At 41.7% G+C, this 16396-nt stretch overlaps 1 protein-coding gene across 1 annotated transcript in view; it reads left to right on the top strand.

Annotated features, from left to right (window-relative positions):
• The first annotated feature begins 13663 nt into the window (after nucleotides 1-13663).
• The window catches only part of TGFA (transforming growth factor alpha), an 18390-nt gene continuing 15657 nt past the window's right edge, over nucleotides 13664-16396 (top strand). The window contains exon 1 of the mRNA XM_007940142.2: nucleotides 13664-13857. Coding sequence (XP_007938333.2) covers nucleotides 13664-13857 — 194 coding nt within the window. The remainder of the gene's footprint in view (nucleotides 13858-16396) is intronic.

Below are 16396 nucleotides of genomic sequence, written 5' to 3'. Positions count from 1 at the left end.
AAGATAAAAAGTTCAAAATGGGGAAGATGCGGTATAGAAAAACCAGTGATAATATAGGTCTGTGTTACTGTTACTGATTCAGTTACACTGGTACAGACATCGAAATTAATGAGTAAAATGGAAGTAGCATATAAAAATAATGTAACAGGAATCTGAAATCAGATTAAAATAACAAAACTTGGTAACTGGGAAAGAGAGAAAGGAGAAAATAAAGGTATGCTAAATTTCTTATCTAATAGAACATTAGATTTCATCCTCAGCATTTATACTTTGAGAGAGTAAACTAAGCTAAAATACTTACAGGTAAACGTCAGTAGATTACACAGAGGGTGCATACATTCTAAATGAGTACAGGGAAAAGACAGCAAAGAAACACAGTGTATTATGCAAAAGACAAAAAAATTAAAAAAAAAAAAAACATTAGAAACAATATGCATTTGCAGAACATTCCATAAGAACATAGTGGTTATTTCTCAGTAATAAGATGGCAAGTAATTTTGCTACTCAGGATTTTTGCATTTTCTAAAATGTCTACAGTGAACATGTGTTTGTTTTAAAATAACAGTTTAAAAACACCTTTGTGGGGCTCTTAATAAATTTTGTTTTATGTGTAACACACTGCCTGTAAAATTAAGGATGCGTGAAGAACCTACAATGAGATATTATCAGAGTACTCTGGGTCAGGTTGGTATTGACCTAAGACTTTAAAACTGGTGAGATACAAGATCATGGCAATTTGGAGAAAGTAGGAGGCATTTATGTTGAAGTTATAATGCTATTCTGTCTCAGCGATTTGTGTCAGGAGAGTTTTGATGGCAGTAAATTTACATCAGCCGTGGCATTTTAATCAAAAGTGTCGCATCCTGTCTATTGTGGCAGTACTGCTCTGTTTTGTTTTGTTCTCAGATTGCATTCCAAGAAACCTTTGCTCATCTGTACTTTGCACAGTTACAAATGTTGATTTCCTAAACATTCAGAACAAGCATAGGTCACCCTCACCCCAAAAACTGTCACCACCTTGTAGAGATCTATAAGGATTGACCTGGCCCTTCTTGGCTGGAGAATGGACAGAAGATCAAGGATCTCAGAATGGAGGCTTCCAATCAGGGCCAGACTGACTTCAGTTTGTAAGTGTACTGTTGTTGTTTGAATGAGGTTTCCAGAATGGGCAACATCAGAAAGGAAAAAAAGATGATTCATTATGAGAATCACTAACCAACCCCCAAATACGGCTCAGACTTCAGGCTTGACATTAGCGTGCCACTTCCTGCTATAACAGATAAGGCCTGCAGACTTCTTTCCATGTGGTTATTTTGGGCCCTAGGAGCCTTTTGTTTTGTGGCTATTCCTTCTGCCAACCCTTGGAGGAGTCCTTTCCATTCAGTTGGCACTTGGAAAAAGATATAATCTTAGAGGGTTCTATGGACCAAATCTGGAAATGGTCACATGCCATTGGCCATAATCTGGTCACATGGCCACACCTAACTGGAAGGGAGGCTGGGAAATGTCTCTGTGCCCAAGAGGAAAAGGACCCTGGTTTGAGGGAACTCAAGGGACTCTCTGCTCCAGGCTTCTTTCTTCTTCTCATATTCCTTGTGTTCCATATAGAACTGTTTCTCTGCTGCACTCTCTTCAAAAAAAAATTATGAGTATAGTGGTTGAAAATGGAAGGGAGCAAATAGGCTACATTCTTTCTGGGTTTTATTGCCAAAGTTATTTATGGTGTGAAAGAGTCTAAGGACAACTTTTACCAAATGTCTTTCAGAGGATCTTCTGTCTTCTCTAAGTTATTATGTTATATCTTCCTCCTCATCCTCTCTTGATGATAAAACATGAGATGGTAATACAACTTACCATATGCTGATTCAAATCTAGATTCCTAAAAGCAAGTCATTTATAAAACTGCGATTCTATCTCTGAGCAAAATCCTAAAGTAAAATTTTAAAAAACTGTACCTATTTTTATGAATTTTTAAATTTATTTCTTTAATTTCAAATAATGTTTCTTTTTAAATTCTAAAATGTTCATTTTACAAAATTGTAAAAAGAAAGCATGATTTCCCATAATCCAACCACTCTCTTAACATCTTGGTATGTTTCTCTGAAATATAATTTTAATTAAAGGGCTTTTGTATAAAGACTACTGGAACATACCAGTCTAAATCCCATATGGAAGAGAAGGTACTTTTTTGTCACGGGACAAACTTACAGCCACACATTGACTTCTATGTTTCTGAGGCTAGCCTTTGGCCCTTTAAATTTACCTCCGTGTGCCTCAGTTTCCTCACGTAAAATGAAGAATACCTTTCATCTGCGGACTGCTTCTGTCAGAAATTCTGAGGACATAAAACGTCCTAGAAAAATGATCATCCCAGTAGTGCTTACATATACTCAGTACGGAGGGTTTGAAGGGATTACGGTTCAAAGATTCTACAAGGGGAAACATTTTTTCCTAAGGGTAGATTGAGGGTTTCCTGCCAACCACTTTACCTAACAATTTTGTTATTAATAAAGAGGAGAAAAGAGACACACAGAAACTGCAAAGCCAGGTAGCCCTGGGCTCCAAGGGGGCTGTCCCTCCCACAAAACCAAGACAGAATTCCCCGTCCAGCAGGACTCAGCTGTAGTTTCCAGAGCTGTTCACGTTCTGGTTCAGAGCTGGCTAATGGAAGCCAAACATCAATGTCTTTGTGTACTTTGTGAATGAAAATTTAAAGTGAAGTATTTTCAAAATGCGGTTGGCACCCAAGAGGATGTAATTAGAATGAGGGACTTTCTGGTTTGAAGATATGAAAGAAATGATATATCTCTTTGAAATCAAATTATTAAATATTAAAAAAGAAAGGGGGAGGTTTGGCTTTTACTCTTCAAAGAGAAATCGTGACCTACAATTTTCCTAATTGGTTTTTTGCTTAAAATTACTAAGGCCAAGGTAGGTATCGAAGGAACAACTTGGGGCTAGAGAATGAATGAGGTGGTGAGCAGAAGGAACTGAGTGTTCCTCCATCCCCTTGCCCTTTGTAGGAGGCAGTCATGCTACCAGCAAGAATTAAGATACAGGTAAGGATCCAAGTTGACATCTGTGTATTGTTTGTCTTTAGAGGGATATGCAGGCTCTAATTTTAGCCCATATGGTTCCTCATGATTTCAGTGAGGCTTTATTTTAGATTTGTAAAGCCACTTTGCTAATTAAAGCCATTTGCTTTATGACTCTTAACTCCTTTTAATTTAAAAATACCCCTGAGAATTGCATGGTAGTTCAGAGTTTGTTTACTCTCCCAATGAAAGGGCTGTCTTGACTGTGGGACTAGCCCATAAGGATTTCTTAACCTTCAGTTCATTCATTCATATTCTCTCTCTCTCTCTCTCTCTCTCACACACACACACACACACACACACCTCTGCAGTGACAGTGTGACATATCAAAAAGAGCAGGCGCTTTAGAGTTAGCCAACCAAGAGTTCTGATTTGGGCTCTGCCATTTACTATCTTAGCAACACTGGAGAACCTTGACTTCCTTCAATTTCAGTTTCCTCGTGAGACTGAGACAGTAATGACTGCCTCACAGGGCTTTTGTGAGGACTAAATGGAATCACGTCTATAAAATGCTGGGTGTGGTGCTTGTAGTTCGTAGACAGTCTATCATTCGTAGCTGTGGTTTGTCATCATCATCATCATCCAACCCCAGGAAACATACAGTAGGTTAAAAAACTCTAGGTCCAGTTACTACAGATTGAATACAAACCTAGACAAGTATTACTATGTGTATATGTTTATATTACCTGTTTTTTCTCTTTGTTGGAATAGAAGAAGGCATCAAAAACTATGCAAACACTGCCTTTGACTTAAAATTCAGCACAAATGGGATGAACTCCACTGGGGTCATCATCTAATGATTTCTGTCTGAATGTGTATTTATTCCCCCATCATACACACACATACACGCTGTGTTATTAATAACCAGTATCTTTGTAGGAAATGTACTATCTGCTGCTTTAACTGGTACCTTTCTTTGAATTGGTTCCATGACATGGGATGCCCCTATGGATGATATCCAAAGAGAGAAACAACCAGAAGGAATTCAATTGGATGGGTTATTCACTTGAGTTTCCCCAAATGTCCTGTTTTAAATTGCAAAAGCAATTCAAGAATTGGTTCTAGCCCTGTTCTGAGCACAAGCTCCCAGCATCTTGAAATAGGAGCACCATGTAGCCCAGGGTAGGGTGGTGGTAGGAGTGGAGGTGCAGGTACTTGCTTTGTGGGAGGCATGATGTCATCATGTGAACCAGCTCTGTACCTGCATCAAGCTACTCCTCAATTATCCATCTTCCATGGATGTATAGAAATCTCTTTTAAATCTATTTCTCTTTCTCAGCTCCCTTGTGGGAGTATTAAGTCTCATATGAATAGTTACGCACTCTTCCCCCAAAATAAAGTAGTACCCCTTCCTGTTTGTCCTAAAAGTGCCCTGTTCTGGTTACTGATGTTGTTGTTATATGCCGTCAAGTTGAACCCAACTCATAGCGACCCCTCCTTGGGTTTCCGAGGCAGTATCACTATGGAAGTAGATTGCCCCATCTTCCTTCCGAGGAGTGGCTGGCGGGTTTGAACCACCAGCCTTCTGGTTAGCAGTCAAGTGCCTTAGGCACTATGCTACCAGAGTTCCTGTTCTGGTTCCTAGAAGCTGCTTAATAAATGTTCCCCTTTCTCACTGCCAGAATTATGGGTAAATTTTGATCATATGCCTTCGCAGCATTTGTCTCCCTGGACCTGAAGAGTGTCCTAATTTTCTTTTGCTCTTCATCCTCTTAAAATCGGAGAGAACTGAGTTAAAATTCCAGTTCCAGGTACTTCCCAGTCACATGTCCATTGGGAAAATTATTTAAGCGTTAGCTTAGTTTCCTTATCTGAAGAGTAGAGAATAACTTTTCATTCCACAGGGTGGTTTTGGCTGTCAATGAGATAGTACTGTGTTCCTGCCTGTAATGTGGCGAGGAGTGAGGGGAGATAGATCAGGGAAAGAGGAAAATCAAATAAGGCCAAAATTAGCCAGTATTAGAAAAATGGCTAAATAATTAGTAAACTTTGTGTTCAGGAATTGTGTTATAGGAAAACAAGCTCTTTTAAGTAAATTAATTCTTGGTAAATTGAGAAGCTTGGAGCTGGGGGATAATAGTGACCAAAATGGGTCTACCCCCACCTCATCCTCCAGAATGGCAGGAGGGATTACAGACCTATTGAAAGTTACTTCTCCCTGTTTCCTTGCTTACCTAAAGTGAATGTGCTTCTCTGTTAAATCATGGTACTATGAAACTGTACTCTTAAAAATTGTTTTATCTATTATTTAGGAAACATTCACTGTTCTTGGTTTTTGTAGTGAATGAATTGATTGAGCTTACTTATTTCATCCCTGCAACTGCACATACACAGGCACACAAGCCTAAAACAGCAAAATTGCATTCTCCTCATTGATCCATATGCTTAAGAATGAGGTGAATTTCTTGCTCCTTACGTGAATGTAATTGGGATTCATTTTCTGAACTCTGTCACCTTCCACTATTCACTTTAAAATTTCCCTCTAGCTCTTCTCACTCGCACAGCCTCTGGAAATACCCTTTTTGATTATCTTCTCTGATGGGGCTTTCCTCTCTGTGCTGCAGTTAATTACTTGGTATGGCTTTTCTAGCCATCGTCTTTGTGACTCTCACCAGATTACTGGGCAACGACAAACGCAACGCACTGCTATTGAGTTGGATCCAATTCATAGTGACCCCTCCTTGGGTTTCCGATGCAGTATCACTACCAAAGTAGATTGTCCAACCTGTCTTCTGAGGAGTGGCTGGTGGGTTTGAACTGCCAGCCTTCTGGTTAGCAGTCAAATGCCTTAGGCACTATGTCACCAGATCTCCTAGATTACTGGGCGGGACCATGAAAATAAGGTGTATGGAACTCTAATGTGAGGATTGGTTAGTTTTGATATGCTGCTGGGCTTAAGATGAGCCCTCCTAGAAGCCTCAATGAAAGATTCTATGGGCAATTTATTGAATGATGGAGGAAACATCAAAAGAAGATGGAAGGAATACACAGAGTCACTGTACCAAAAAGAATTGGTCGATGTTCATCCGTTTCAGGAAGTGGCACATGATCAGGAACCAATGGTATTGAAGGGAAGAAGTCAAAGCTGCACTGAAGCAACTGGTGAAAAAGAAGGCTTAAGGAATTGATGGGATATCCATTGAGATGTTTAAACAAACGGATGCCACGCTGGAGGCACTCACTCAGCTATGCCAAGAGATTTGGAGGACAGCTACCTGGCAAACTGACTAGTTCTCAACTCAGGGGGGCAATTATAAATCCCAGGGTAAACACAAAGAAAAATGATAAACTTTCACATTGCAATAAAAAGAGGACAAGCACAAATATTTAGCAAATACAAAAACAATAGCTACAAAGGAAATGATAACATGATTCGTAAACATAATGAGCTCAGCACAGAAAATTATATGGAACAAAGAAACCGGGAATACCATGAAAAAACACTTAACAAAATAGACAAAAATCAAAGGTGGGCAAAACATGTATCTAGCAAATGGCAACCAAAACAGCAGGAATGGCAATATTGATTTCTGATCAAATTGACTTTAAGACAAAAACCACCACATAAGATGAGGAAGGACATTATATAATTATTATAGGATTAATTGAACAGAAACTATAACCTTAATAAATATTTATGGATCCAATGAAACAGCCCCAAAATACATAAATTAGACTTTAAAAGAGTTAAAAAGGCAAATTCCCTATTCTGGAAGATATGATTCTGTTAACAGGCAGTTGGATTGATTTTATGAACCCATTCTCTTCCTGAATGTAGAGTGTTAAGTCAATTACACAGAGACAACAGGTACAATTTGGCATTAGTGACTGCCAATATGAAACTGGAAAATTTGAAACACTGACAGTAATTACTCTATCCATACAAATCTAACTCACTGGCTATTGTTCCTCTATTGTTCATAATTTCAACTTCTTAATCACAAGATTCAATATTTAAAGTTATTTAGTTCTTATGTAAAGAGGTTAAAAATGAAAGAAGCAGATAATATTCAGGATTTTTTTTTCTTTTCCAAGAATATATTAGTTTAAAACTAGTTAAAATGCTTTAAAAATTAAACATTAAATTTTATAATCTATGGAGTCCAAACAACCTAGTCTAAAAGGTAATTTCCTTTGCACTATTAAAGCATAGAAACAAGAAAATTAAAATATAAGTAAAAAATTTGACAAACCTGTGACAGACTCGTTTTAGTTTTACTTTCATCAAGTGTTTCTGGCTCTTCTGGGTACATTTCTAAACCTATTTCTGATGACAAATAAATAAATATGTATTTGGTTAAAATATATATTTAGAATGGGGAGATAAAAATAATTTTCATAAAAGAAAGATAAAAAATAATATTTTACCAAATGAGAACTTAAATTAGGCTTAACCTTATACTGAATACTTACTTCTTTAAGAAGTAATTATGATTTTGAAAACTTCAAGAAACCACTGAAGGAGACTCTAGAGTCACAAGGTTCAAGAGACATAAACACATTTGTTGCTACATTAATACTTTATATATTCTTCTACTGTATCTTTACCTCCATGAACTATAATTATTTCTCTATATCTCTTTCCCTTTTTCCATTTATAAAAATTCTAAAGATTATTATTCTCAGTGCCCCCTCCCTCAAATGTTCAGGGGACCAGAGCCCCTGCTCACCAGTCTATCTGGAGCATGCCTGTGTTCTGCATCATTTATTTCTCTAAGCCCTGACTTAGCACTTCTGCATCCCATGGGTGTGAGCCTCTCTAACAGCCTTTGGTTCATGCACAGGCTACTTTTGCAGGTTTGTCCATTGTGTTGTATAAGCTTGGGGTTTCATCCCTGTAAAATGGGCATGCTGAGCCTTCCTGGGGTTGAAATTGAGGCCTTGGTACCAGGAGCATCAGAGCACGGCTCTTGGATGCATACGTCCCCATAGCTTCACTGTGCAGTCCTTGGGTGGTGCACTTGGCTGCTAACTGAAAGTTTGGAGGTTCTAGTCCACCCACAGGCACCTTGGAAGAAAGGCCTGGCAATCTACTTCTGCAGACTCAGCCATTGAAAACTGTATGGAGCACAGTTGTGCTCTGACACATATGGGGGTCACCATGAACCAAGTTGGCTCGATGGCAACTAGTTGATTAGCTTCAAGGTGAGCTGCTTGCTCACGCCTGTCTCAATTAGTCTACTGCCTTTTCTCCTAGACACTCAAGAAGCACTAGTTGGCTTTGCCATTGGAGTGACTGAAGAGAAAATATTTAAACCCAGGTCAAAAATCTTGGCTGAAAATATCGACTGAAAAGCCAGACATCATTATTAAATTGTCAGAGAGTTAGCCATGTTTGAGGAAGTAACGAAATGGTTATAAATGATGTAAGCTTTTCAACGGCCAAGTTTATTCACGTATTTTGACATCTGGAGAAGAGAATGAAGAGCCACCGCCTCAGCCGGCTCCCACCAGAAAGCCCAATTAGGGCTGCTTTTAAGCAGGAGTGATTGTGCTAGGGGTATGGACGTTGCTCCCCTGGGAACAGAGCTGGTGGGGGGAGCTGTCCAGATGGCTGCCTCTGGCTTTTCTGAACTAGAGAAACCCCTCCTGTGAATTGAAGCTGTGATTGATTGTCTTACCCCTGGATTACTATTCCAGGCCCTCCTCTGGCGAGTGGAGCTGGACTCTAGGGCTCATTTGTGGGTCTGTGGTCTCTGGGCAAAGCTTTCCCAGTTTCCCTGGAGAGTGGTGGTGTCTGCAAGATGTGTGTTTGGTTAACATGTTGGAAGGGCCACTCATAAATTTCATAGGAACAGGAACTGAGTGGCTTTGAAACTCCAGCTGCTGATGGACTCGGTATGAGGTCTGTTTGGAAAACCAGGACATTTGCTTTTCATATCAGTCCCCAGCGCTAATCAGGCCCAGTGCCTGAAGGAGATGTGGCCAGAGCCTTCTCTTCCTCTCTGCTGGGACCTCACCAGAGACCTTGTATCCTTGTCAACCTTCACTGCCTGCCTTTCTACGTGTTTTTTTGTTGTGATGGTGGTGGTTTTTCATTTTAAGTTTCTAGGCCTTTTTTTTTTTCCTGCCATTGATACTTCCTTCAGTGTTCAGAAAGAAGAGAAAGAAAAAATAAAGACAGGAGAGAGAGTGGGGGAGGGAAAGAGGGAAGAAAAGAAGGAAGGAAAAGGGGGGAGAGAGAGAGAGTGAGAAGCTTAGAGAGTGTCTGAGAAATTAATTTTTGGGGAAGATGCTGGGAATTTGATGGTTTCCTTATAATGCTTGTTTTGTTATAAAATAACTAGAGTCAGTTTACCTTAATGAAGAAATGTTTTTTTAATTGAGAAAATTCTTCTGGCACCAGAAGGCAGCAGCCCTTTTGTAACCACCTGCCCCACCTCTGTTGATGGCAGGATATAAGGCAAGCACCTGACACATAACCAAAAACAAAACAAATCCATTGCCATGGAGTCAGTTACAATTCATGGCGGGCGGCCCCATGTGTTACTGAGTAGAACTGCTCCATAGGGTTTTCTTGGCTGTAATCTTTATGGAAGAACATTGCCAGGCCCTTTTTCCTGTGGAGCCCCTCGGTGGGTTCAAACTGCCAACCTTTAGCTTAGTATCCAGGTGTGAACCATTTGCACCACCCAGAGTCCTGGACACATAATAAGCTCTGAGTAAGTAAATAAAAACCCTTCCCTCCTCTCCCCTCTCCAACTCTCCCTCAAAGTTCCTTTCTTGCTTCTTGAACCTTTGTGAAACTTCTTAGACTATCAGAGGAAGAGTTTTCTCTGTCCAGGCTGACCTGGCTGTGCTGTTGGGGTTTTCCTTGCTGACTCTGGTGGTATCTGAGATAAATACCTTTAAAAGCCCAACTACAAGAACAACAATAACTCCCTTCTCTCACCTCTGGCATGTTTCGCCCTTTGCAGAGGGCTTTTAAGGACTGCTAACCAGAAGGCTAGTGGTTCAAACCCACCAGCCACTCCTCGGATGGAAGATTGGGCAATCTACTTCTGTAGAGATACTGCTTCAGAAACCCAAGGAGGGGTCGCTATGAGTCAGGATCAACTCAACATCAGTGAGGCCATGAGGACTGCCCAGCACCTCTCAGGATGGCCAAGTCTTAGGAGACCCCTCCTTTGCTGGATTGGGTGGACAGGCTTCTCTGGTAATTGCACGGTGGAACAGAGTAGCCAGAATGGGCCTCATCTTGGGGTCTGTTGTACTGTCTTCTCCTGTTTGTCCACCTATTTCTCAAGGGCAAAGCTCATCCCCTGATTGAAAACTTGTGAAGTGCTCCAAAGTTGCCATTTGGATATAGAACCTATCCCTCGTGTTATAGACACTGAACTTCTGTGAGTCAGTGTCCAGGACAACACCTATGCAAAGTGTCTTTATGAGAAGTGGCAAACAATACATAAGTACGGGTCAAATGAGACACTGCATTGAGCCCACTCTTCACCAAGCAATCCAGGGTGGTGTGTTTTGTTTCCCTCTTAATGTATTTCTGTTGACCTGAGAGTTTATTATCAAGAGCCTGAGCAGATTTAAAGCTTTCCTAAGTATCATATGGGATTTGCAGTTGAAAGATGATCAGCTCCAAAAAGGATAGCTTGCAGGACCCCACCTTTTTACTTCTCTAAGGAGGAAAATGGCCATTTATCTCTAACCTTTGTTGCCTGTGGAACATAAGCCTGTGCAGCTCAAACATTAGCGTGCATTGGAATTACTTGAAGGATGCATGTTGCTTGCTGCCTCTGTTGGCTGCTGTCCAGTCAGTCCCCGACTCATGGTGATGCCTTGCACCATGGAAGGAAACCCTACCTGGTCCTGCACTGTCCCAAGATTGACTGCAGGTGGAACCATGGTGATCCAAAGGGTTTTCATTGGCTGGTTTTTAGAAGTAAATCGCCAGGCCTTTCTTCCTTGAATGAATGTTACTATATGTCTCACTTTAGACCTGACTTAAAAAAAAAAAACACCTGGAGATCTTGTCAAGCATGGATACCTGGGCTTCACCCCAGAGATCCTGACTCAGTAGGTCTGGGGTGAGGTGCTTGAACTTGGCTTTCTAACAAGCTCCAGGGGATGTGAAGTTGCTGGTCTACAGACCACAGTTTGAGGACGCCAGCTCTAAGCCATGATAAGGGACTCCCTGCTTGGAGAGGTGGTTGCTTGAATGACCTTTTGTGGAGCTTATCAAGGGTTGTTTTGAATGTCTAAATCAAATTAGATGTACTGGTCCCTTGCCCCTTCATCTCTATGTATTTGCTCCTTGATGAGTCCAGTAAGCACAGAGAAGCCACATACATGAACTATAGCAGACCCTCTCCAGTCTCACTTTAACACTCCTGGTGCCCACTGTTTATGAGGGAATGAGGCTATTCATGAACCATCTCACCCCCCACCCAGGCCTGGATAGGTAACTGTAATCAGCCAAGGCAGCTGAACCACACTTCCCAGAGGCTGCTGCTCGGCAGGGAATCCAGCAGCCCTGGGTCAGCTTCTCGGTTTGTCTGCACTAGTGAAAGCAACCATCATTAAGGGCTGAAAGGAACACTGGGACTTTTAGTTACATGTCACTGAATTAATGTGGGAGGGAGGATTATGTACTGTAGTGGTCTTATTATATATGAGGGTTCATTAGTATCTTGGGATTATGAATAGGAACAGTAAAAGAGCTAACAGGTAGCAATTGTTGAGTACAATACAAGCTTTACCTCACTGAATCCTGTTGTTATTATGTGCCATCAAGTCAGACCCGACTCAGAGCGACCCCTCCTTGGGTTTCTGAGGCGGTATCACTACGGAAGTAGCTTGCCCAACCTTCCTTGAGAGGAGTGGCTGGTGGGTTTGAACCGCCAGCCTTCTGGTTAGCAGTCAAGTGCCTTAGGCACTACTACACTACCAGAGCTCCTCACTGCATCCTAGCACCACCCATTTTTGTTAGCTGCCACTGAATCAGCCCTGACTAATCTCGACCTCATGCACAAGGAGATTGAACTGTTGTGATCCACAGGGTTTTTACTGGCTGATTTTCTGAAGAAGATAACCAGGCTTTTCTTCCTAGCCTGTCTTTGTCTCTTGGCTCCACTGAAACCCATTCAGCATCATAGCAAGATGCAAGCCTCCATGGGCAGATGAGTGTGACTGTGCATGAACTATATTGGCTAGGAGTCAAACCCAGGTCCCCCACATGGAAGGCAAGAATTCTCCCACTGAACTACCACTGCCCCCTAGCCGCCACCCCCCAGTTAGGCGTGAGCAGATGGAATTCTTGTGTTGTAGCTGTGGAAGAAGGCTAGAAGAAGTCAAATACTTCACATCAGTGGTGGAGTTAGGATTCAGATCTCTGTCTCTGACTCCAAAGCCCATTCTCTTAATCACTATACCCTCTCCACCCTCTTTGTCAAGGCTTCTGTTGCATTTTTAGCCTGTGTTTTTTCCAGTAGAATTCTGAGATGTCTATATTGGCATTTCCAGAAAGTAATTCATAAATAGAGCGATGTCAGTGTGAGTTTAATATTTAGTTAAGAGCTAAAATCCACTCTATGAAATGTTCTGCCTGTCTCAAAGAGCAACAACTCCAAGAACATTTCCCCCCCCCAAAAAAAAAGTGGTAAACACCCACTCATCCAAATACCCTAAACACAAGCAAAAGAGGACCTATTGAAATAAGCAATGGGAATGATATCTCTTGTGCCATCTCGAAATAGCTACCTACTGTGTCTCGGGGGTTATTTGGACAAAACAAGGCTAACAGAGTCAAATAAAAATGATGTGTTTCATGCTGATCAGCAGGTCTGTTAGAACATTTGCTCCTTGTAGTGCTACTGAAGAGGTTGGCTATTTTCATCCCTGTCTGAAAGCAAGGGAAGACAAACTCTGAGAGGTTTGGTGACCACTCCAAGCTCATAAGAGTTATGGATTCTGGAGCTGCGAAGAGGACCCATCTCTGTCCCCTGACTCTGGCTCCCTTTCCCAGTCAGTGCTGGCTGCGCTGCTTTTTTTTTTTTTTTTTTGTGCTTTCAATAATCTTCACAGCCTTACCACTCCTAATCCCACCTCCCGCCAGAAGCCTTGCTACCATTTAGTGTATATCCTTCCCAGACTTCTTAATGTCTAAATTTCAGTTTTGATTTTTTTAGGTAAAATCATACATAGAGTATATTGGAAGCCCACTTACATCACTTGCATTATATCGTGAACATCTTTCTGTGTCATTAACTCTTCTTCCTCGGCATCAGTTTAGTGGTTATATGATGCTCTCATGTACCTTTTTTTGTTTGTTTGTTTCTTGCTTTTAAAAGAGATTTTTATGAAGGTTAACTTTTAAAATGATTACTAGTACCTTACAAAGGTAAACTTAAGTACTCCTTGGATAACAACTGTTCAGTATAAAATGGCGCACGTCTTTCAATTGCACTGAATCTTTGGAGGAGATTGTTTTGTTTTCTACCCGACAGACAAATACTCTGCTCAGATGCATAGGACACAGGGCTGTCTGGTCTGGGCTGGCTGTTGGCAAGTGAGTGAGGGATAAGAAGAGAGGGGTGTAGAAGCCACTGCCCATCCTGAAAATGGGGGAGAGGTGCACGACCATCTCTCTCAGCTGTGCCGTGGGTCTGAGTCCAGTGCCTTTTCTCTTTCCAGCAGACCCGCCCGTGGCTGCCGCTGTGGTGTCCCATTTTAATGACTGCCCAGATTCCCACAGCCAGTTCTGCTTCCATGGAACCTGCAGGTTTTTGGTGCAGGAGGACAAGCCAGCATGCGTGTAAGTATTCCCCAGTCTTGTGGGGATAGGGGTGGCCCAGCAACCACTTGAGAGAGCATTTACCTCCACAAGGTGTACCAGAGGCCCTGAGACTCCTGCTACCCAACATGTTGAAGGATCAGAACAACTGCTGAGGGACACTTGTTTCAAAAGCAGCTGGTTAATTACTGAACCTTTTGATCAAAGATTCTATGGAAGAAACCTGATCAAAAGGGAACAGAATTTCAAAGTCTCATGGAATCCAGATTTCTGGAGTCATGGAGGCTGAGTGAACCCCCCATACCCCCGAAACTATTGCCCTGAGATAAACCCTAAACCAAAAATATCCCCTGAGGTCTGCTTTAAACTAGACAGCAGTTTAGCTTAATTAGTAAAGAACGTTCTGCCTGGAGCCCTGTGCTCTTTTAAACATCTGTCTGTGTGGGATCACATTGAAAACAGCAACTCAGCAGGTTGGATAGGAAACTTTAGATAGGACAGTGGGTTTTTAAGTTAGTGGGGGAAGAAGAAGTCAGAAAAGGAGGATGAGAATTGTTGCCCAACTTGAAGAATGTAATTAGTGTCAACTAAGTTGTACATGTAGAAATGGTTGAACTGGTATAGTTCTGCAGTATATATTTTTAACCATAACCAAAAATGTGAATTCTTAAAAAATAAGAAACAAAACCAGCTGGTTAAATTCACTGGTTCCAGAGTCCCAGCTCAGTGACACTGAGCCAGGGCCCCTAGGGTAGAACTCTTCAGGAGTTCTGGGTTCTGTAAACTCTGAAAATTCCTGGGCTAGTGTTTAATTTACTACCTGGAATTCTGGAGGGCAAGATACCATGCTGGATAATTTTGAGTAGGCAGAATCTTTAAGCTGAGGTCTCTGCCCCCTAGAATCTTTCCAGACTAAATAGAGTAAACTGAAAATACAATAAAGAGGGCTTATGTACATAAGTGGCAGTGGAACAAGACCAAAAAACAAAAACCAAACTCATTGCCATCAAATCAATTCTGACTGGTAGCCACCCCCGTTGGGTTTCCAAGGCTGTAAATCTTTACGGAAGTAGATTACCCCATCTTCCTTCTGCAGAGCTGCTGGTGAGTTTGAACCACAGACCTTCTGGTTACCAGACAAATGAACCACTGACCTGGTTAGCCTTGCCCACTGGGCCACCAGATCTCTTTAACAGAACAAGAAGCAACTTATAAATACAGATGCATGTAGCAAGGCAGGGTGGATTTCCAAACCTAGACAAGCATCAATCCCCTGAGGGCTTCTTAAAGTATGCCTGAGCCCCACTCTGACCTACTGGATCAGAATTTCCAGGAGTGGGAATCAGGAGTCACATTATTGAAGAACCATGGTGGTTGCCATGGTTAGCCACGTTAGGAAAGAAAGACTTCCTTTAAAACACTCAGAGATAGCTTCTCAGAGGAGGTGGGAACTGGCCTGGGCTTCTGCAGGTGTTAGGGTTTGACCAGGTTGGGGACAGATGAGCAGTTATTACAGGCCAGGAATGTCCAGTTCAACTACAGCACTGGGAGGGAGAGGAGACCAAATTGGAGGTTGGAGGCTAGAGCCTGTCAGAAGTGAGTCTTTATTCTCTAGGCAGTGAGAGTCATATCAGGTTGGGAAAAAATTTTAAAACTATGTCCATCAGTGATGGAATACTAGGTGGACCCATCAGCACTGTTGACCTAATAGCAATCATGCCTGCTGTCAGGGCAGTCCTGTGCATTGAAAGGCATTGCAGCATCCCTGACTGCCACCCACAAGATGCTGGTAGCTCCACCACCTAGTTATGACAACCAAAACTGTCTTAAACATTATCATATGTCCCCTGATGGTTAAAATTGCCCCATGTTAAGACCACTAACTACATGAAATTGCCATTTTTGTAGGTCAAATTGGTCAAAAATTGGCAATTTCATATGGTTCATCCCGGAAATCAAAAACAAACCTGTTGCCATCAAAGTCAATTCCAATTCATAGTGATCCTATGATTCTAGAGAGTAGAGTTGCCCCATAGGATTTCCAAGGCTTTATACTTTTTTCTTTTCCTTTTTTTTTTTTTTTTAAGCGCTTGTTTTACATTCAACATAACACGTACATTTAGTTCCATTCCCTATCCACCATGTCCAACCCTTACCCAGTCTCCTCCCTTCTCTACCCTGCAACCCTTCCTCTGTGCCCCTCATAATTATGCACTCCTGTTTGTCCTGCATTTCCTCAGTTTGAATGTTGGCCCTCTGGTGTCCCATGGTCTATTGCTCTAAGGGAAGTATTACCACTGAGTGTGTGGGTGTGGCACTCTGGGTTGAGTGGTCTGCGTGTAGATCTTGTTAACTAGTGAGCTGAGAGCCTGCCCCTGGGGGTGAGTTTTATTCCAGGCATAGAATGTATTCCAGGGCCATAGTATTGGGAGTCTCACCAGATTTCATCTGACCAGTAATTCTGGTCATTATTGAGTTTTTGGATTTTGTTCCACGTTTTCCCTCCTACTCTATCCAGGATCTCCAGATTTGATCCTTTCCTGAGTGGTTGGCATTGGTA

The sequence above is a fragment of the Orycteropus afer genome, unplaced genomic scaffold, assembly GCF_000298275.1.
Source record: "Orycteropus afer afer isolate SDZICR_OR568_19922 unplaced genomic scaffold, OryAfe1.0 scaffold00065, whole genome shotgun sequence".
Lineage (NCBI taxonomy): Eukaryota > Metazoa > Chordata > Mammalia > Tubulidentata > Orycteropodidae > Orycteropus > Orycteropus afer.
Note: the sequence above shows the minus strand (reverse complement) of the source record. Positions and strands in the feature narration are given on the sequence as shown.